A 22,935-nucleotide genomic window follows, 5' to 3' on the forward strand; every position below is an offset into this window, starting at 1 on the left:
AGAGAGGGAAAATTTCACCTCCAATCTCCCACGGAAAAACACCTATTTACCTGTTCTGCAGCTCCAGCCTTAGGAGCAGACGTGGTCAGGATCCACTCACCAAGCCAGGGGCCTGATCTCCACAAAGAGGACCCCGAGGAACTAAATAAAAATGAAAGTTAAATTCTTGGAGGAGTGGCAAAGAAGGAGAAAAACTATGAACCAGTGGGAGGCCTTCACATAGGGCCTCTGGAGAATTTCCAGGGCTTTTGTGCCCCTTGGGGCCAGTCGGGCCAGTGACTACATTCTTAACCTTGTTTCAGTTCTGCCCTCCGAATACGTTCTCAGGGTTCTTCAAAGTAATTCATCCTGCCGAGAACTAGGCTTACCCTGGGCAGTGCAATTTCACACACAGCCAGCTGATTCTGTTCCCTTACAAATGAGATGTCACGAGGATGGGTAGAGTTCCTATTTTACAGTGAGGACTCACACTGAAGACGCCTCGGACAGCAACACTGGCAGCTCTCTCCTGTCCTGTAGCTACCAGCTAAGAGAATCTGGCTATTAGGTCCTGTTAGGTCATGTGAGAGGAAATGGTTATCCAAATCTGAATTATCTCGAGTGCTCAGTCAGAGGGCCTATCACAGACTGGTAGCACCGGGATGCTGACTTTCAGAACCTGGAGCCAGTACGGACAAAATGACACTTTTCCTAAATTTCTGAAATAGGCTGCAAAAATGAAACTACATGAAGTGTCATTTGTTGGCAATGTCATCTGATTCTATATAACAGAAAATCTCTATAGTCCTAACATAATAAAAATAAAACTGGAAAGTAATTGTGATGGTTAATTATATGTTTCAACTGGACTGGCCACAAGGTGCCCAGAATAAACCTCATTTCCGGGTGTGTCTGTGAGGGTTTTGTTTCCAGATGACATTAACATTGGAATCTGTGCACTCAGTAAAATAGATTGTCCTTCCCAATGTTTTTGGGCATCATCCCATCTCTTGAAGGCCTGAGTAGAACAGAGACAGGGGAAGAAAGAACGTGTTCCTTGTGCTTCCTGCCTGCCTACCTGGACTCGTATTAACCACCATCGACCATCTGGTTCTCAAGCTTTTGAACTTGGACTAAATTACACCACCAGCTTTCCTGGCTCTCCAGTTTGTAGAAGGCAAGTCCTTGAACTAGTCAACCTCTATAATCACACAGGCCAATTCCTCGTAATACATCTTCATATATTTGAAAGCTATATATAACATTGGTTCTGTTTCTCTGGAGAATGTTCACTAATAGAGTATGAAACAATTCTAAAATCTTGTGTAAGTGGCACAGTGAATTGTGAGAATATGACTCAGGTGAACAGTGCAATTTTCAAAGATGTGTGCTTAAAAGTGTCTTGGGACAGGTAAAGGTAAAAAGGAGAAAGTTGTAGAGGTGATAATGCACAAAGTCAACCTTAATCCAGTAAGAGCAGGTCAGATAAGGAGAAGCCAGAGTAAAAAAAAAAGAGAGAGAGAGCTTTGCCTGTATGTACCATCCGAGTAAGTCAGTCGTCTGGGATGCACCTATATCTTTAACAGGAGAGGTGGTTAAATAAAGAGGCACCCCTACTTTAACTCTTTTTTCTCATGGGTCTCAGAATCTTGTTGTCATGCCACTTCTAATATCTTGTCAGATTATTAGCACCAGTTTTTGTTTTATTAAAAGTTGCAGAGATTCCCTTCATGAAAATTCTTCTTATGTGCTCCCCCTTCTCCTGATCTCTCAGTAGAAATCAGTTTCTAATTGGCAGATACGGTCCAAGGAGATGAGCAAGGTTAGTGATTTTAGAGGAACTGTAATAGATCCCTGAGTTTGAACTTGGAAATCTTGTAGGACTAGTAAATACAAAATAAGTTATAAAGCAGGGCAGCTGTCACAATTGCAAAGTTCCCAATCCCAGAGAGGACAGTGTGCTAGAAATTTATGTTGAGAGCCATCAAAATTCTACATTATTACCCTTGAAGTGTTAAATTATTAAGCAACAAAGAACTCTTGTGACTTTCCTCTGTTTTCTTTCTCAAAATATGTCTTTCAGCTCTGAGCAGGATAGGCATAGCTCTGTGTGCAGAACTGGTCCAGCAGCCTGGGTTGTGGCTCATGGAACTCCAGAGACTCCTTTTCTAGGACTTCCTTTGTTAGGATTTCTCAGGAAATCCTAGGATTTCCAGAAGGTACGAACTCAGTTACTATACCTTGTGAGGAAATGAAAATGCATAAGTGGAAGGCAATGGGGAGGTTGCAGTGGGGAGCCCGGTGTTATCACTAATACTATCATTAGTACTATCTACCCCACCCACTTTGCACCCAGTAGGACAAGTTATTATCTATCGATATCTTGATAAGAACTCTGTGCAGTGATCTGCTCTAATTTATAATGTATGCTTCTCTAAGAAAAGTTTCTTCTTTTGCTATTCTGGGTAAGTCTATTCCTTGTCATAAATTTGAAATTGACTTAAAAAAAAGAAAACTAAAGGAAAGAAAAAAATTAAAGAAAGAAAAGTGCATAGGATAGTATAAACCATGGTATACCCCAGTGTTTTACCACAAGGAAAAGGCCTCAACACGAAAGGACCATCTCTGATAAGAACAGCTGTCCCTAAAATATGGCTTCCTTGCTGGACAGATTTTAGAAACTCAGACTTTTACAATTTTCTGTCCCATTCCCAATAAAGGGCCTTAAAACAGTCCCAGACTCTGTGTAAAAAGTTCTACAAAAGAATGAAACTGGAGTGGTCTTGACAGCAGAGTCTGGCATTTGAAAAATGAGATTTCAGTAGAATTTTTTACCGTTCTTCTGAAGGGTACAAATCTGTTGCACAGGATACTGACACCACGTACACTTTTCAATATTCACAAGAACAAATATTTATTATATTGTACAGCACACTGAAATAGATTCTTTACATTGAATGAAAGTTAGTTTTACACAACGATCTTAAGGGTGAGTTAGGTGCGGTTTAAAATCCCAACTTGTATTTTATGAAAAGAAACCCAGATTTTATTGATCATCACACACCTTCTAGGAGAAGAGATAGGTTTTGAACTCAAACACTCAGAACATACACTCTTCACTCTGAGTACATATATATAGTCTATTATTTCCTTTACTTGACTCTGATAAACCTGCTGTATTCTGGGCAACAAACAGACATATACTCAAAGACTCCTTTGTTGGTGCTGGTGGGTGAGGGTGATATGAATTGTCCCAGGATAATGGATGGTGGCAGATAGGCTTTGCCATGTCTCTTCAATCAGCAATAAAGGAAAATATGGAGAAATGAGAGGGCAAAGATGTTATACCAATACTGTTCTGTCTATAGGAAAGATTAGACATCTTTCACTGAGAATACAATAAAAAAAGGTAAATGGATAAATAAGCTTCTCTTCTAACTTAAACCAGAAACAGAATATATCCCAAAGGTGAGTAAAAGTTCTAAAGAATGGAGACAGCAAGGAAGAGATGTTCTGAGTATAGAAATCAGCTCAGGTGCAGGAGATGATACCAGGGCAAGGGACATGACAAGAAGTGAGTACAAAAATGAGAAGTTTCAGGAGTTTGGCTGGCATAAAGTCATGGGAGCGAGGCAATTCCAAGGGTTGAAATATGGGTAAGCAGTCTGAGAAAACTGACATCTAGAGAACTTGTAAATGAGCGACCCATGATTTGTGACATTAAAAAATGAGACAATGCCTGCTTCATAGTCTAGGAAAACCCCAACTCGACGGGGAGGAACAGCCATGAAAAGAGTCAAGACTTTAGGATTAGAAGTGGAAGCGTCCTCAAAGGCCATGTACTCAGATTTATTCCGTAACCCTACAACCCAGTAACCATTTTCAGGTCTGTATTTGGAGTAATGATTTACATTTGGGTCAAAATGCAACTTCGAGTAATGATTTACATTTGATGTAAAAACAAACCCCGAGCTATTTTTTCCAAAGTGGTTATTTGTTTTCCTGCACACCCCCAGGATCCAAGCAGTCTTCTCAGACACGTCAACTTCCCAGTAATATTTCCCCGAGGAGAAATTTTGGCAGCCGAAGGCATCAAAATCAGAAAAGTTACACGAATGTAGATTCCTAAACATAAAACAGTGTCCAGCTTTCACTTGTCTCTGATCCATAGAAATGACAACATTCGAAAGAGAGTTCTCTGGATTCAGCATTATGTCCACTGTAGGAAAAATTACACACTCAGGTGAATTATATAGGGCTTGTGTGTCTTGTGATATTTTTGAAGAGGAATACTGGGGACTGATAACAACTTGAATTGATGGGTCAGAGATGAGCAGATCACGTAAGAACTGTCATGTATATGCATGTTTGGGAGGGAACTAAAATCATGGGACCAAAAGTAACCACACTCCTAAAAAGGGATCAGAACATGGTGATTTGAAAACTCTGCAACTTATTCTTACCCCAGTAGCTCTGGACTTCTGTCAGCTCTGAAATGACAAAAGTTTCAATGATATTGTTAGAAGCAAAGGAGGAAACACTAATACCTATCCTTTGTCTCGAATGATGACAGGGTAGGGGAGCCCTATGAGGCTATCAATTGGTGAATGAGAGGACACCAGGTCATTCCCACTTAGAGATGATCACATCTTCAGCACAGGGTATCTACCTCTCCCCATCAAGCCTACAGCCTCTCTTTTGTCCTCATCTAGAAAGAACATCCACTCCCCTGCTTTTCTCTGATACTATAAGAACCGCACACCCACACCCCTCCCCTGGTTCTCCTCACCTTTAAACCCTTGCAGCATCCCACTCAGGTCTGGAACTCGGAATGTACTCTTCAGTTTCTTGGAAACAATTTTTGGCTTCTTCAAGGTCCAGCTCTCACTCCTAGAGAAGACAAAAATTGATCATCCACACTTCGGACCTTGTGTCTCTCCAAAACCACTGTCTCCCTCACCTTTCACATCATTGATGTACTCAAATCCTCTTCACTGAAGAGCCTGAGGAAGAGAGAAGTGAGAGCCCCGACACTGTAGCCTGAAAAAATGTCCTCACATCTACCTTTCTATTTACCCTCTGTGTGACCTTGGGAAAGCCTACTCAAAGAAGCTCGTGTTCTTCCTTCTAAAACAGAAAAATTAACCCGTGCTCTCAACTGCTTAAAAATAATACAATATTAGATGAAATAATAGTACTCTTAAAAGCCGTTTGATATGTCTAAAAAAAAATATTTGATATACAAAGTTAAAGTCATCTCAGTGGCTCCTCCAGGGAGAGGCCAGAGATGTGGTTCCCAGGCAGATGATCAGTAGCGAGACTCTAGAACCTGGCTACTGAGACCTTTAGGTTATCAAATGTGGGAGTATTGGAAGTCTGAAGGGTGTCCAAAGACAGTTATCCCAGTACAGATGCCTAGAATAACATATGAGGTCACGTTCTCTGGAAGAAACATGACAAACATTTGGGAAAGGAGAAGTTATGACGTCCAAATTAATAGTGGTCTGAATTTCATGTACTTATGAAGACCTTGATGCTCCCAAGTGGGTAGGCAACTTTAGACAAAGGAAGCCTTTTTTCCTACAAGATGCTAAAGCGTGTGAGCAGAGATTAATTTTTAGCACCGGGACCAAAACCACTATTCCCTGAGACTTGAGTCTATTTTTTTTTTTTTTGAAATCAAAAGAACACCACTTAGAAAGACCTGATTTCTTCTATCCTCAAGCAAAAAAAAAAAAGTAAAGGTCTGCCCTTGTGGAAAATTTGGGGGCCTGGCAGATAAAGAAGACGAGATCCTCCCTGTGACAAGACAAGCACTTATGAAGTACAGAAATAAGAGCTCAGACAGAGACTAAGGTTCGACTACAATGAACAACGTTATGGGGTTCTGATACAGCAACCCCTTATTAGTAATGCTTCTATTGACTCTAACTCTGTGACCTCCCACCACCTAAATTCCCTATCATTAAAAAATTTCATCTGTGATTAGCCATTGGAAACAACGTAATAAGCAAATTTCCCAGGTCTGTGATTTTTTTAAAACTTCTGATTGATTCTAAGATTACTCTTAAGGCTATAATTCTGTTTTTAGATAAAAAAGACCAAACCTGGTCTCGCATACATACCTTCTTATAACGTTAATCACATCCTGGGGAGAAGAGAGAAAACATGAGTCAAGCACAAGGTTGCCAGATTTCGAAAATAAAAAAGGCAAGTTAAAATTTAATTTTGGATAAATAACAAATATGTTTTAGAATAAACACGACCTCTGTAATATTTAAGATATTCTTCTACTAAAAAATAAATAATAATAACAATAATAATAAAATAAGTCATTTATCTGAAATTCAAATTTAACTGCACATCCCAAAAGTGTTTGGCAAACCTCAAAGGGGCGATCAGCCCTCCTATCTTACAGACTTTTACTCATCTTCCTCCTCACATGCCAGCACCCCTTGATATGGTGTGAACAAATAGATGGTCAGAGTATGGGTGACAAAATGTAGAGGTAAGACCCAGACCGACCATCCTAGAGAACTCATGCGAGGATGCAAGAAAGATGCTTCAAGGATCTGGAAATGGAATTTAATTCAAAGAAAGGGAAGAGACCTACTATTTCTTTAATATGCACTCATGAGAAGACCTCCTTACTTTTTTATGCTTGTATTTATTCTAAAATCAAATAACATTGAAATCTGTTTGTCAGACATCATTCCAGGCTCTGAGGAATCAAAGGAGAATAATTAAATTATAGTCCCCAAGAAGTATATATTTTTTTTTACTGCGAGAACAAGCAAACTAGAACTTCAAACAAGTGTTTCTCTGGCCATCCTCTAATCACTCTCTACACCTCCTACGCACTACAAAATTTATTTTATACTTCATAAATTTTGAAGTATAAAATAAGCCGCAGGAACCAGAAGCAGAGAAAGCTTCAAATGAAATTTACTGTTTCTCAACTATTCACATTCACTGTCCAGAACAGTATCAATACCCACTCCATCACTGTCTTAAAACTACATCTTACCCTGAATTCTAGTATTGAATTAAGCTAGCAACCAATAGATACATGATACAATAGATACATGATAAAATGATCATTGCCCCCAAATGGTCCAGATAACAGGAAAACTGTCATTTCAACTCCTAGTTGGCAAAGCCATGGAGGATAAAGACCGGAAGCCCACCACATATATCATAACAAGTTAAAACAATTTGAAGAAGAAAAAAACAAAATCGAAGTGTTTCCTGAGTGGCCCACATGACTGCCCCAAATCTATTTTTGTCAGTAATGGTCCATGACCCCACCCAAGAGGAAGATTATAGACAATATCGATTATGTGACTATATCTTACCAATAGGTACAGTTTTTCAGGTTGCATATTAAAGTATATATATTGCCTCAGAAATGGAACAATCATAGGCCATCATTTCCCACAATTGTGATTTATCTTTCTGTCTATCTAGTTTTGAATGGCAAAGATGTCACATTCATAAACATGAAATAGAGAAAGATGAAGAGTGCAAAATAAGAATTTATTAGATCAGGTAAGGAAAAATTGAAAAGGAAAAGACAGAAAAAAAAGAGGGAGAAATGAAAGAAATTGAAATGTCCAGATTGGAAAATCAATAAAGTTGTATTTATTTACAGATGGCATGATCCATTACGTAGACAGGCTCAAGGATTACACACACACACTGTGAAAACTAATAAGAGTTTAGGAATGTGTGGGATACGAGATCCATATTAAAACTTTACTGTATTTTTTATCATTAGGCATGAATAACCCAATATGAAATTAAGACATTTATTTACAACAGAAACCAAAAGAATCATCTTAAATACTTAGAAATAAACTTAAGAAAATAAGTAAAAGACTTCCGTGCTGAAAACTACAAAATATTGCTGTTAGAATGTAAAGACTACCTAAATAAAAGAAGAGATCTTAAACTGTTAAGATGACAATACTGCTCATATTATTCTTTAAGTCCCCTATAACGCCTATCGAAATACCAGCAGGCTTTTACTACAAATTAACAAGATATCCAAAAATTTTAATAGAAAATTCAGTGGACCTAGGATAGTAGTTCTCAACCATGTCACTACTGGCATACTGGCCCAGATAATTCTTTGCCATGGAGTCAGGTTGGCAGCATCTCTGGATTCTATCCACTAGATGGCAGTAGAATTCTCCAAATGTACCCAGAAAGGGGGTGAGGTGGGGCGAGGTGCTTAAATGGTCTCTACAGAGAATAACTAACTTAGAATAGAATTGTTTTGAAATAGGTTTGAATAGAATTGTTTCAATTTTTTTCAAACAATTTTTAAAAATAAAAACACATTTGGAAGATTACCCTACCCAATTTCAAAATGTTCTATGAAGGCACAGTAATCAAAAGCTTAGAGTATCCGTGCAAGAATAAACATAGATTCGTGTACCAGAATGATAATCCAGAAATATATCCTTACATTTGGAGAAAATAAATTTTTGATTCAGGTGACAAAATAACTCAGTAGAGGAAGAGGAGAGTCTTTTCAACAAATGATGAATTGAATTTATTTATGGCTTAACAACTCAATATATTTACTAAAATCTTTGAATTGTACACTTACAATGGTAGATTTTAGATGTAAGTTATACCTCAAGAATATGTTCTTTTAAGGCAGAAGAAAGATACAGCAGATGGAAATTGATTATTCCAGTACTGGAACCAAAGTTAAGAAATTCTTGTTCAGCTAGCAAAGGAGAATGGCAAGAAGTCAAGCAGAGAAAGTCTGACATTTATTGAATTTCCCAATATATTACATAGCTTAAGATCTCAGTCATTCAGTAAATTTCATGGAAAAAATTTAAATATTCATACTATGTACAATCCATCCATTAAGTTTCTACAGGGTTTCTCTTACGTCCTTTCCTAGCCAACATACATACACACAGAAGCACACCCATATATTCATACATGCTCATCCCTTACTTCAGTATGACAGTCTAGCATTACCTTTGCCACCCCTCAACAAAACAACTCAGATATAAACAGATTTGAGTTGTTTGACTAAGCTTAGTGAAGAGATGCTTTACAAATGCTAGATCACAGAACCGGGAGCCTGTGACGAATCTTCTCTCTAAATTTTTGCACAATCTTTTATAAAGTAATAATGGGACTTTCCCTTGACAATTGTACATCAGATTATCTCTATGATCCTTGAAATGAATGGCAGAGAAGGGGCACTGAGAGGTCAAAAGAACCTTTTAATGAGAAAGTGCAGATACCCAGAAGGAAAGGAAAATTAGTCTCTGCGTTTCCCCCCATAACTAGGTTTCTACATCCCAAGTCCTACCTGCAGCGTGTCTATTGATGATCCCTGCATCTGACATTTGAGATCTGAGATGAGCTCTCTCATGTACTGTTTCTGCTGGGCCACCTGGTCTTTAGCCACTGCCAAGTTATCCAGCACATTCACTTCAACTTCCTCCAGCTTTTGCATCTCCTTCTTCTCTTCACTGTCCAGGATGCCTCTCATTTCCTCAAACCCTTTCAGAATCGTCTGTCTCTCAGTCTGCATACAATTCTTTGGGGCAAGGAGGTGCGGGGGACAAGAAGAGAAAAAGGCAGTCAGTCAGTCTAGCTGATGGCCTACTTTTCATGGCCCTGAGAGCCAAGACAAGTACTATTTTTCTCAGGCAGTGCTCAGAGGGATAGGAGGTGAAAGGAAATGAGCAGTTCCTAGGAAAACCATTTTTCCTACTATTGTCCCTTGTGCTCTTCCCAAAGCAATTCATTCAAGTCTACTTCATCAAGGCGTACCAGGAGACACAGTGTGATACCTGGATGAGGTCTAGATTGCAGACACCCATCCTGGATAATCATGCCACACTGTATATTAAACTCCTCTACCCAAAATTCCTAGACAGAATGCTGGGCCTTTCTCAGTGTGTTTTCTGAAAGTATCAGAGCCTTAAACTGTGACTGACAGTAATGGGACATGGGATTCATTAGCCATTTTTATATCATTTCTCTGTTTGCCTCTAAACAGTTGGGTTTCACTTGTGATATGTCTACTCTTCAGTTGCCAACACTCAACAGGGAAGGGGTTGAAGGCAAACTAATCAAATGTCTTCTGGACACATGAATTCCGAGGTAACAAGGAGGAAGGGGCCTCCTTGTGATTGGACCATGGTGCTGCCTAGTTTCCTGTCTCAGAACTCCCTGAGGAATAATCTCTTCCTGCCTTCCAGGTAGCTTTCTCTTCACTGATGTCAGCTTCTAACTCCTCAGCTTCCTGCTGCTCCTTCGTCAGCTTCTTCAGAGCTTCCTGCAGCTTCTCCTGTGAAAAAGAAATCACCAAAGTCAAGCTATGAGCTTTCTCAGCACCTGGATAGAAAATAAATGGGGAAGAAATTGGGCTCATCTTAGAAAAGGACAAAGTTTACAGAAATGATACTGGCAATTAGAACTGACAATGTAGACAAAAATCTTAGACTGTAAATGTATTCACTATCCTTGGATGATGCAAAGTACCATCACTTTATCAAAAGTAGCCTGCATCTCTTTTTTCTTAGAGGAAGAACTGATCCTACAGCAAGAAAAGTCCTTTCCTGTCACAGATACGTTTCCCACATCTAAGCAACCATGTTCCCCAAAATCCTTCCTGCTGAGAGGAGCAATAAAATCGACATTTTGAGTCAACGCTCACTCACACAAATTCTGTTTGCTAAGATTTTATAACCTGGTAAGGATAACACAAAAAAAGAAAGCTATAGACCAATATCTCTCATGAACACAGATGCAAAAATCCTAAATAAGATAATAGCAAACTGAATACAGCAACATATTAAAAAGATTATACACCACGATCAAGTGGGCTTCATCCCAGAGGTACAGGGATGGTTCAACATACGCAAATCAATTAATGTGATACTCCACATAAACAAGTTAAAAAATAAGAATCATATGATCGTATCAATAGATGCAGAAAAAGCCTTCAACAAGATTCAGCATCCATTTATGATCAAAACACTTAACAAAATTGGTATAGAAGGAAAGTACCTTAACTTAATAAAGGCCATATATGACAAACCCTCAGCCAACATTACACTTAATGGTGAAAAACTAAAAACTTTCCCTCTAAGATCAGAAACAAGGCAAGGTTGTCCACTATCGCCACTGTTATTCAATATAACACTGGAGGTCCTAGCCAGAGCAATCAAGCAAAAGAAAGATATTAAAGGCATCCAAATAGGAAACGAAGAAGTCAAACTGTCACTGTTTGCGGACGACATGATTCTCTATATAGAAAACCCTAAAGACTCCACAAGAACACTACGAGAAACAACAAGCAAGTACAGTAAAGTCTCTGGATACAAAATCAACGTTCAAAAATCCATAGCATTCCTATACTCTAATAACGAAGTGTCAGAAAAAGAAGAGGAAAAAATAATTCCTTTTGCAATTGCAACAAAAAGAATAAAATACCTAGGAATAAATCTAATGAAACATGTGAAGGACCGATATAATGAAAACTACAAGACCCTATTAAAAGAAATCGAAGAAGATACAAAGAAATGCAAAGATATTCCGTGTTCTTGGAATGGAAGAATCAACATAGTTAAAATGACCATATTACCTAAGGCATTATACAGATTTAATACAATTCCCATCAAAATCCAATTGGCTTTTTTTAAAGAAATAGAATAAAAAATCATCAGATTTGTACGGAAGCACAAAAAACCCTGAATTGCCAAAGCCATCCTGAGAAAAAAGAATGAGACTGGAGGCATCACTCTGCCTGACTTCAAATTATACTACAAAGTGACAGTAATCAAAACGGCATGGTATAGGCAGCAAAACAGACACACGGACCAGTGGAACAAAATCAAGAGACCAGAAGTAAACTCACATTTATATGGACAAATAATTTTCTACAAAAAAATCAGAAACATACAGTGGAGAAAGGAAAGCCTCTTCAATAAATGGTGCTGGGAAAACTGGAAAGCCGCTTGTAAAAGAATGAAACTAGACTGTTGTCTATCACCACACACCAAAATTAACTCAAAATGGATTAAGGACCTGAATCTAAGACCTGAAACAATAAAATGCATGGAAGAAAACATAGGAACTAAACTCAAGAACCTTGATCTTAAAGAGGATTTTATGAATTTGACCTCTAAAGCTAAAATAAATGGATGAGACTACATCAAACTAAAAGCTTCTGCTCTGCAAAAGAAATTATCAACAAGGTAAAAAGACAATCATCAGAATGGGAAAATATATTTGCAAGCAATGCCTCCAATAAGGGCCTAATATCCAGAATACACAAAGAACTCATATGACTCAATACCAAAAAAAAACCAAACGATCCAATCAAAAAATAGGCAGAGGATCTGAACAGACATTTCTCCTCAGAGGACATACGAATGGCCAACAAATATTTGAAAAGATGCTCAATATCACTAGCTATTAGGGAAATGCAAATCAAAACCACAATGAGATACCATTTCACACCTGTTCGAATAGCTATAATCAACAGGACAAGTAATAACAAATGCTGGAGAGTATGTGCAGCAATAGGAACCCTCACATACTGTTGATGGGACTGCCAATTGGTACAGCCACTATGTAAAACAGTATGAAGGTTTCTCGAAAAACTAACAATTGATCTACCGTATGATCCAGCAATCCCTCTACTGGATATTTACCCCAAAGACTTGAAAACTCATATCCATAAAGATATTTGCATATCAATGTTAATAGCAGCATTATTTACAGTGGCCAGGACATAGAAACAACCAAAGTGTCCACAATAGATGATTGGCTAAAGAAGATATGGTACATATACACAATGGAATATTACTTAGCCATAAGAAGAGATGAAATACTGCCATTTGCGACAACATGGATGAACCAACCTTGAGATAATCATGCTACATGAAATAAGCTAGAATAAAAAAGTTAAAAATCGCATGATATCACTTATATAGGAGATATAAACCTAAAAGCAACAAATGAACAGGACAGAGACTCATGGACATGGACTATAGACTAGTGTTTACCAGAGGGTAGGGTGTGGGGGAGGAGGTGGGAGGTAGATGGGGTAAAGTGGGTCAAATATAGGGGATTTAGGGAAGGATGAAGTGGATAAAGAGGATCAAATATATGGTAGTTGAAGGATACTGGACTTTAGGTGGTAAACACACAATAGAGTATACAGATGTCAAATTATAATGTATACCTGAAAATAATATACTTGTATTAACCAATGTTACCCCAATAAACAATTTAAAAAAGATTTTTTAGTCTACGCTTATTCTTGAAGAAAATGAGAGAATGCACAGAAATGTGCCTTAGGCCTCAGAAGCTGAGCCAAGGGTATGAAAAGAGAACACAAGGCTCAGTCTTATGATGACAAAGTGATTAAATAGAGTTAAAAAAAAAAAAGCAAAGATTTTACTTCAGGTACCATTCTTCACACTGTTCCTCCGCATTGGGGCCTACCTGACACTCCTTGACCACTTCCTCCACAGAGAACATTTGGTGACCGTGGTGTTCTGGAGACAGCACACAAAGCCTGCAAATGGCTTTTCCATCCTCCTTACAGAATACATGACGAATTTTCCCATGGTGCTCACAGAGGTCTCCCCTCTGCTGCTGCTGTGACCTCACACTGACCTCCCTTACTTTCTCTACTATGTTGGCCAGTTGCCGATTAGGCCGAAGGTTCCAAAGCTGGTATCTGCTCTGGCACACGGGACAGCGGCATTCCCCTCCTAGCTGGCTTATGGACTCCTTGTTGTTTGCAGTGATGCAGGCTTGACAGAAGCTGTGGCCACAGTCCAGGCTCAGGGGTTCTGTGAGGAGCTCCAGGCATATGGGACACGTCAGTTCCTCCTTGATGTTCACCTGTGCTGAAAAATCCATTGCCATGCTCACTTGACTTCTTCCTGTCTTGATTCCTGATGCTCCTTTTGCTTACAAACTCCTGCAGGACTGGGAATATTGAAGGAGGCAGGATAAGAAAGGCAGGAATAGAAAGGATACTGATTGTGCAGATTTAGAACTGGACAAAATTTTAATATTTAATAAAGGAAGAAAAAGAGAGAAGAAGAGTTGATCGGTGATGGAATGGGAAGGACTCTGTAATAATTTCAAACATTTTACTCTTAGTTTATGTCACATAACAAATTTCATCCCGTCAGGGCAATGATTGCTATTTTCTCTTCTGCTGGATAGAAAGACAAATTGAGGCCCTTCCTACCAAGAGCTTTGTGCAACCCATCATTAATCCTGTCTTTTCTTCCCAACCCCAAAACACATCCTCCATTTTAAATGCACTAACCCCACTGTGGCCGCCGGGCTTTTGCACTTGTTCTTCTCTCTGCATAGAATGATCCTACCCCTGCCATTTGCATGACTTACTTTATTTCAACAGGTTCATTGAATTATATTTACATCTCATGTATCTATTTTAAGAGTACAATGATTTATAGTAAATTTATGGAACGATATAACTATCACCACAATCCAAATTAAGAACATTTTTATTTCTGGATAACAAACCTAATGCCATTAGTAGTCACCCCTATTCTGATCCCGACACTCAGGCAACCAACCATTAATCTCCCCTGTGCTTTTACGATTTGCATTTTCCGATTAATTCATAAAAGTGGAACCATAATATATGGTCTTTTGAGTCTGAGTTCTTTCACTCCCCATGCTGTTACTGAGGTTCATCACTCCTGTCTTCTTTCCCATACAAAAAACATTCTTGATAGTAAAAACACAAAACCCACTGCTACCTCAGAGGTTTTGCACTTGTCTCTCTGCATGGACCGATTCTTTTCCTGCTGTCAGCATTACTTACTCTTACATTTTATTCAGTCTCCCCTTTACATGTCCTCTTAGCAGAAGGATTTGCTCTAACTTACTGGTAACAAAACTGCCAATACAATTGCCTGCTGTACATTTGCTATATTTTTCTTTTTCTTTTTTTTTTTTTGTACTACATAATATCTACCATCTTTCTTTAACTGTCTATCTTTTCCTCCTAAAAAGTAATGTAAGCATAGATCAGGCACTGTTTTGTTCACTGATGTATCCTCAGTAGCTAGAACATTGCATCCACATATATGATGAATATATAAAACTAGAATCTCTTCATCTCTCTATAGATGATTAGACTTTTTTATTAGCTTTTCATCTTTTTTTCCATCAATTAGTAATTCTCTAATAGTTGAGATGTGTTTACCTCCTAACATACCTATCCCACACAGAGCTTTCCTATGCCCTCAAATTCATTTCCCAGAGACACCTACAGAAACAGCGAGGTCTACAACAGAAAGATCATTTTATCACTAACAATTTTATAATCAGTTATAATTTAGAAATCACCTCGACCTATTTATTTCTCATATAAAAATTTGATAGAGTGTTCCCTTCTTCAGATGTGTAAATAGAATAAATGACTTACAGAGATCCTTCTTTTATCACAGGTAGAATTGGGGTGAACATATTATCCTCCGGATATCCCTTCAGAGTTCTCTCCACTAGTACACAGATTTAAGCAAAGACAAACAGAGATAGAGATTGCAAAAACGAGATCAATACCCAGTGCCATGGGGGTAAAGAAATGGAGAGATCAAGACCAGCTGGGTGGTTATGAGGAGTCTTGTGTTTTTAGATGTTGGGCCTTTACCTTGGCCTGGATACAAGGCAACATGTCAACAGGCACCTGAAGGTTTATGGTTTTAGGGAGAAAGAGAGGAGTTTATATACTTAGAATCACACGCGACACAGACCTGAGGAACACAAATTCCAATGTGGCATCTGCCAGTCTTGGGAGAGAAATTTCACTATATTAGGGAGGTTATATAGTGGAGAGAAAAAGTGTGTCCTGTTTCAAACACACTGAATGCTATTAAGTGTTGAATTGTGTCCCCAGAAAAGATGTTGAAGTCCTAACCTCCAGTGTGTGTGAGTGTGACCTTACTTGGAAATGGTGTCTTTGCAGATGATCACATTAAAATGAAGTCATTAAGGTGGGCCTTAATCCAGCAAGAGAAAATATGTACACAGAGAGATGTGCACATGTGGAGAATGCCACATGAAGGGAAAAGCAGATATCAGAGTGATGCAACTATACACCAAGGAACGTTAATGATTGCTAGCCAACTATCAGAAGCCAGCGGAGGGGTGTGGAACAGACCCTTTCCTCAGTCCTGAGAGGAATCCACTGTCAACACTACAGGTGTCATATTTCTATCCTCCAGAACTGTGAGAATACAAATTGTAATTAAGCCATCTAGTTTGTGGTACGTTTTTCATGGCAGCCCTAGAAAATTAACACAAGTGCTTACTTTTGCTTTATTCGTTCATTTTATTCTGTCATTGAAGAAGTATTACACCATTGAAAACTTCCCCACTTAAGACATAGACAACATGTATGCCGAGTGAAATAAGACAGAGAAAAACAAATACCATATGATTTCACTTATGTATAAAATCTAAAAAATAAAATAAATGGACAAAGAAAACAGAAACAAACTTATAAATACAGAGAACATTTCAATGGTGCCAGATGGAGGAGGGGGATTGGAGGACTGGTGAAAAAGAAGAAGGGATTAAGAAGTGCCAACTGGTAGTTACAAACTAGTCATGGGGGTGTAAAGTGTGTACCATTAGGAATATAGTAAAAATATTGTAATAATTATATAAGGTGGGTGGGTACTAGACTTATCCAGGTGATCACTTCTTAAGTTATATAAATATCTAATCATTATGTTATATACCTGAAACTTGCAGGAAGCGACACCCGACGGAGGAATTTGGACACTCAGACAACTTTGTTAGAGAGGTTAACAACTCCATGCATGAGCTCGGTCTGGTTGGATTTATTACAGTTTAATATACTTTTGCAGTGTCCATGCAAAAGTGTGCCTCTTTTCAGGATGGGAGGGGAGAGGCTTCAGGTGGGGGTGCTGCAAGGGCAGGAATTTTCAGACCACTGGTCTTACAGGTAGTTTTGTGGAAACCGCGACCTTGGCATTACCAGCACCATTATAGGATTCTCAAACAGAGAGAGACGGACATTGAGATTATAAGTAGGAAGCAACACTTATTAATGCCAGTCGATTCCTATCCAAAGGCTGAGCTCTAATTGTAACATAACAAGCAGTTTTTACAGTCTTGTTATTCCTACCAGCTACAGAAATAAGAACATTAGTTGGATAGCAAGTTGTGAATCAACAGATGTGAGCTGGAGAGCCCTGGAGGCAGAGACAGGGCAGTCAGGAATGGATCTTAACTGGCTGAGTTGTTCATTTCTGCAAGCCTTTTCCTTTGCATTTTTTTTCAGATGCTTCTTATCCTCTCTCAAAACTAATGTTATATTGTATGTCAGTTGAAATTAAAAAGTAAAAAATATATATTTTGAAAAAGAAAAACAAACAAACAAAACAATACAGAATAGGAAGACAACGAGGTAACTCAGCCTGGAGAAAGAATGGTCCCTCCAAGAAACAAACAACACTTTGCTTTTTAAAATCTTCCTTTTTTAAAGGTCACTCTTCCCCAGACTCAATCCCACCTCTTCCACCACCTCTTCAGCTACGCCTAGAAGCTGGCTCTTTTTGTTACTTCGGAGCAGTTTCATAACCACAAATTAACCTCACCCAGACACATTCAGTCTATTCTCCCAAAGCTTCTTACCCTTTGCCCTTGGAAATTGCCCCACACACCTTCACACACCTTCAGGCGAAGTATAGGAATCTGGACTCTGTGGAAAAAATAAGACTTGGGTCTGCTCGAGATTCACTTACCAAGCCAGAGACCAGCTCTCCAAAGAGGAGTTCTGCCACAGGAAATGAGTGAGAAACGAAACCCAAATTTTTAGGGGCAGAAATGAAACAAAGAAAGCAGAACCGAAACGTAGTAACAATAACAAAGGGAGGCCACTGGGTAGGACACGGAGGGAGGGGAATTCTTCAGTATATTTTGGGGTGGGCACCAGCCCACACTCAATCACTGTGTTTTTATTCCTAACTCAGTTTCTTCCAGCAAGAATATTTGAATAAGAACAATGTGAATTTCAATGATACAATCTACAGCTTTCCTGAAAACTCAGAATTTCGGTTCAATTCTATAATCCTTAATTAAGCTTATCCTATATTCAGGTCCTCAGCAAGTTACTAGAGATAACATAATTATCCAAAAAGTATGGGTACTTGCCCTTTGTAATGCAGACTGTGATGGGGAAGATAATCAGTGATAAAGATCTGTGAATTTGAACTGATACTTCGAGTATTGGTAGTTATTATTGTGAATGGTAAATTTTTTAAAAAAGATTTTTCAAAGTGAGCCTATTGAGAAAATTTTTCCACGTCATTGAATTGAATCTTACAGTTCCACCAGGTAATTATCAGTTTTTGTTCCTTATCTAGGCAGTCTAGAAGGGGAAGGCTGCCAGAGATAATGTACAGCTGTTTCAGTGCCCTATTATCAGCAAGCAAGAGGCAGGAAGAACACGGAGGTTAATAGATGGTGTCATTCAAGTGTAGCCTGGTCTTTCTCTGAATAACATTCACACCTCCATCATTGTCTGCTTTTCCCCTCCTCCTTCGGAAAACGTCTGGACCTTTGTACACCATCAATCAAAAGCAGAACTGAAACATTTTCGATTTCCTGTTATCTCTCTTGTTTTTCTTCTGACTACATGGGTCTGAAATCGCAGCTACAGGGTGGTGAGAGCTCCAAAACAAGAGTCTCTGACAGACAAGACCGCAGAGCTCTGCGGTCTTCACACATGGACTGATATGAGGCATATAGGGCGATTGAGAAGTCCATGTTTTTCAAATTAAAGCACAGACATTTTGGCATTGTTTGTAACCCACAGGAGTTTGGCTTAAACTCTTTTTGATTCATTTCTATTTATGAAGCAGGGACTGAAAATTATATAGGCATAATTGCTGAGCCATATTGACAGTTTAAGTTTTTTGGGTATGAAGTGAGTTCTGATGACGAATAAACTAATGAAGCTCTTCAAGTGCAATGAGAATCATGCAAATTTTGCACAAATTGCACTCTGAGAGCTGGCATGTTTTCCAACTATCATCTTTGTTGTCATATAACACTATCATTAAGCATCCTTCTTTATCCAGCCCTGTACCCAACAATAGTTTTATGAAAGCAAGAAGTGACTTTTTCTATATTGTTCCTTATTGTCTCAGATCTGTTACAAAGTACTGTGGATAGGAAGAGATATTTAAATAGGAAATCATGCAGTTATATAGCTATAGATGTAATGTTCATTACATTGGACATACTGATGATGACAATCATAATTCTGTTCAATTGGTGTTGTTGCAATCAACATAATTGCTGTGGTCATAATAAAATTCTAGTTTTAGCATTTACAACTCCTTTGACAAATTTTAACCAAGAAATTTTCATGTATTTTGTTTTGTTACTAAGATTTCCTCAGATATTTGCTTCAGTGCCTGTTATCTGTACCACCACACTTTAATTGCATTACTTCCTGTGCCCTGTGTGTGCTTCTTTTTTCAGATCAGAAACAGTAAAAATAATCATAAGTCCAAAGTGGGAGATCTTTCATTAGGTTCCTCTCTAACAGTAGAAGTAGGGACTAAAGAACACAGAGCCCTGAGGAGAACGTATTATTCCTTGGGTTTTTGTAATATAATATCCTGGAATGTGGACCATAGCAATGTGGTGAGCTCTGGTGATGGACTTTGGGTGATGGGAGGAGTGTGGTTCATTCGAGTTTCCTACTGGGCAACACTTTCTGGTAACCTGAGGAGCTCTGATATCCTCAGTTTCTCTCCACCTTAAATCCAATGTCTCAGAAGAGGGTCCCAAGACACCACCAGCACTACTCCCCTTGCCCTCCAATCCACTCTTGGGCTTCCGATGCCTTCTTACATTTCCAGATTATTTTTCCCTGCCACAGGATAATGAAACACAGCCAATTTTATTCAAATACTCCAAAATTTATACTCAATGTCTTAAAAATGTATGTCACCCTTTAATGGTTTTATTATTTCGTCTTTCTTTATAGCTTTTTTTTTTCCCATCTTTTCTTTACAGTTCTTTAGCAAAAACTAGAGTATTGAGTTGCCCAGTTAAGGAGCCTCTGACCTACAATTCTGATTAAGTTTCTTCTCAATCTTCATGGCCAACATCTGGCTTTTAAATGAAAGGCTTTTGGTATTTTTAATCATTTGCTGATAGGGTGAGACTGCCTTGTTATCATAACCATATGATCTAATTTAGAATCAATCTTGGCATCCAGTTGTGCATTTTTAACCAAATTTACAATCCACCTTTCAGCTTCTAATGGAGTCATGTCCAGTTTATCTGCCAACATGTTAATACTAATACACTGGTGGATGTGACAAAGTCTCAGATATGAAGAGATAGGCACTTTCAATGAAATCCTCAAGAAAAGCCACAAGAAAAAGTCATTCACAATCACAGATGCACATCCTTCAGCTTTTTCTGAGCCCCATTAAAGTCAAGGTTAACATATCAGTATTCACATCCTTTGGGGTCAATGAGAAAAACAGACCAGTGAATGAGTCATGTTTGCTGCTGAAAAGACCATATTAACTTATAAGGTCTTCCATGGTTACATCTCAATTCTGCATTAAAATATCAGAGGCCAATTTTCCCCAGAGTGAACTCAAAGCATTTCTCTCCATTGCTGAAAACAACACTCTAAAGAAGCAGATATTCTGCTGCTCCAAAGTAATTTCCACATTCATATTAGAATTTTGCATAGCTGTAGAGTGTATCTAAGTATTCTTGCCTAAAACCATGCTTGTCTGCCAGGTAGTCAAACAGCATCTGAACATCCCTAGTTGACTACATTCGCTTTGTAGTTTCTGGATCTTCAAACATCTACACAATTGGTTCTATTTCTGCCTGAAGCTGTTTCAGCTGTTCAACAACTGTGGCTCTTTTTTCTCTCAAAGCATAAGAAATAGTATCAGAACAAAGGTTTTGGTATATAACCATAGCAAAGTCTACGATGTGGGAATCTAAGAAGATCCAATTTCTCTTGTAATAATTCCTTCTCCTTCGTGGACAGAAACACAAGCAACGGCAAGACTAAATGCAAATCCAAAAACTGTTCAAAGCGGTCTGCCATCTTATCAAGGAAAATGCCTAGATGAATTTTTTACTATCTTTCCAGACAAGCTCAAAACATCAGATCCTATTTGTAGCTGCAATTTTCAAATTATAGATTGGTTCAAGGCTTTACAGCCCAGAGCTGTCCTAGCTAAACATGCTCAGAAATGTATATTATATACTGCATTTCATTTTTGGAAGAGCCAGCTTTTATGCCCTCTGTCGCCAAAAGCACTGCACCTCATGCAAACATCTCTCACAGAGTCTGGAGAGAACCCATTTAGTTCTCTGGGGCCCAGAATGTAAGTTCAGATTACAGAATCAAAGGGAGGCAAGAGTAAAAGAATGAATATCGGATTGTGGAAGGAACAAATCCTAGCCCGTCCCTGTGAATTTCTTATAAACACACTCACACTCACTGAGCCCTTTACTCCACTCCAATTGTCAACAAGATTTATAGATTAAAAATAGAATATACCAAAATCACTCTACTGTGTATCTCTGCATTAACCACCATACTCAGAATAATCCTCTTCTTTCTAAACAGTGAGTAGGAAAAATGGAACAAACATTTGGAACATCTGGTTTTATCTCATGACATAAAATACGACCCTAAAAACCAGTAAATCCACTTAAAACGTTTTCTCAAGAGCAATGATCTGTTTGTATTTTTAGAGGAGTGGACATGGGATCCCACCAAGCCCTGCATGAACACCCACTACAAGAAAAACTCCCTTCTCTCTTAATGGGAGAGAACAAACATTTTTTCATCACTGAGATCTGCTCACTGGAGTGAGGCAAACAAGGAGAAAATAACTGAAAACAAAAATATGTCTGTGAGTGTACCCGTGGAGGGTGTGTGTGTGTGTGTGTGTGTGTGTGTGTGTGTGTGTGTGTAAGCAGGGCTGAAGTATTCTTGACAGTGGTATCAAGGACCTGAACAATATTGTACATTCAAGTCTTTTTCTAGTAACTAGGCACTTCATCCTGACTTGGAACGCTGGCATTCCAGTAACAGAAGAGACATGAATGTCCCTGGAGAGACATGTCAATAATTCAACAGTACAGATTATTTTTAAAGATTCAAAGTGTCAGTCATCATAGCAGTGGGGACAAGAAGGCAGAGGTCAAAGGGAAGATTTAGAGAATGATTTCCACCGATTTCCATGGATGAGTGCTAAGGTATAACTGTGTGCATACACACAAAGAGAGACACTAGAAATATTGACCTTGGAATCCGTTGTCTTATGAAAATTCATCCAAAGATGGGGCAGTTGGGAACTCTTGGAAGCAAGGAGAGTCGAAAGCAGATAATAATTAACCGAACAGCACAGTTTTTATCCCTAGCTCTGAACTTGATTGGAGAATTAGGAATAAAAATGCAAAAAGACTCGGGATTCCCACCAAGCCCTGAATGAGCATGCATTGCAGAAATAATGCCCCTCCTATCTCATGGGAAGATGAGACTTTTTCTCTTTGTTCCTGGGAACTCTTGGCTCACTGCAAAGGTAAGGCTGACCTGGGCAACAAAACACTTACCTACACCATTGTTAAGAAATCCCACAGTTGTGCTTCTGAGTCTTACTACATCGTGGTGAATAATAACCTTTTAATGCTGGGCAAACAGAGATAATATTTAAATTCCATTTCAAGAAAATAGAATTACTGCAGTAAAATGAAAAACAAACAAACAAACAAACAAACTAGGCACCTGTACAGAAAAATTTATTTTACAATTAACTAAAATGTAAAGAAAACTAATTCTTTCATCAGTTATTATATTTCTTAAAACAAAGCAAGAGTAATAATGTTGAA

At 38.5% G+C, this 22,935-nt stretch overlaps 1 protein-coding gene, 1 long non-coding RNA gene and 1 pseudogene across 6 annotated transcripts in view; all 3 read right to left on the minus strand.

Annotated features, from left to right (window-relative positions):
• LOC120590270 (uncharacterized) overlaps positions 1 to 526 on the minus strand; it is a 33,636-nt gene extending 33,110 nt beyond the window's left edge. Inside the window, exons 1-2 of the long non-coding RNA XR_005649664.1 lie at positions 470 to 526; positions 51 to 141 (exon numbers count right to left, since the gene is read on the minus strand). This is a non-coding gene — a long non-coding RNA (uncharacterized LOC120590270). The remainder of the gene's footprint in view (positions 1 to 50; positions 142 to 469) is intronic.
• A 2,338-nt stretch (positions 527 to 2,864) lies between these two features.
• On the minus strand, positions 2,865 to 17,894 carry LOC120590255 (E3 ubiquitin-protein ligase TRIM22-like). 5 transcript variants are annotated; one of them, XM_039847883.1, is made up of 8 exons: positions 17,793 to 17,894; positions 13,474 to 13,965; positions 10,211 to 10,306; positions 9,320 to 9,550; positions 6,105 to 6,127; positions 4,769 to 4,869; positions 4,443 to 4,469; positions 2,865 to 4,198 (listed from the first exon to the last, which is right to left on the minus strand). In XM_039847883.1, the coding sequence occupies exons 2-8, from the start codon at positions 13,900 to 13,902 to the stop codon at positions 3,576 to 3,578; spliced, it is 1,530 nt and encodes a 509-aa protein (XP_039703817.1). In that variant the 5' UTR covers positions 13,903 to 13,965; positions 17,793 to 17,894; the 3' UTR covers positions 2,865 to 3,575. The 5 variants fall into 5 exon arrangements, with proteins under 5 accessions (XP_039703817.1, XP_039703818.1, XP_039703819.1 ...); XM_039847884.1 differs by having other exon boundaries at positions 17,683 to 17,837; XM_039847885.1 differs by having other exon boundaries at positions 17,722 to 17,802.
• A 1,633-nt stretch (positions 17,895 to 19,527) lies between these two features.
• Positions 19,528 to 22,832, minus strand: LOC120590266 (eukaryotic translation initiation factor 3 subunit E-like; annotated as a pseudogene).
• Positions 22,833 to 22,935: the final 103 nt, after the last annotated feature.

This window comes from Pteropus medius, unplaced genomic scaffold (assembly GCF_902729225.1).
Source record: "Pteropus medius unplaced genomic scaffold, Ma_sr-lr_union100, whole genome shotgun sequence".
NCBI classification, from domain to species: domain Eukaryota; kingdom Metazoa; phylum Chordata; class Mammalia; order Chiroptera; family Pteropodidae; genus Pteropus; species Pteropus medius.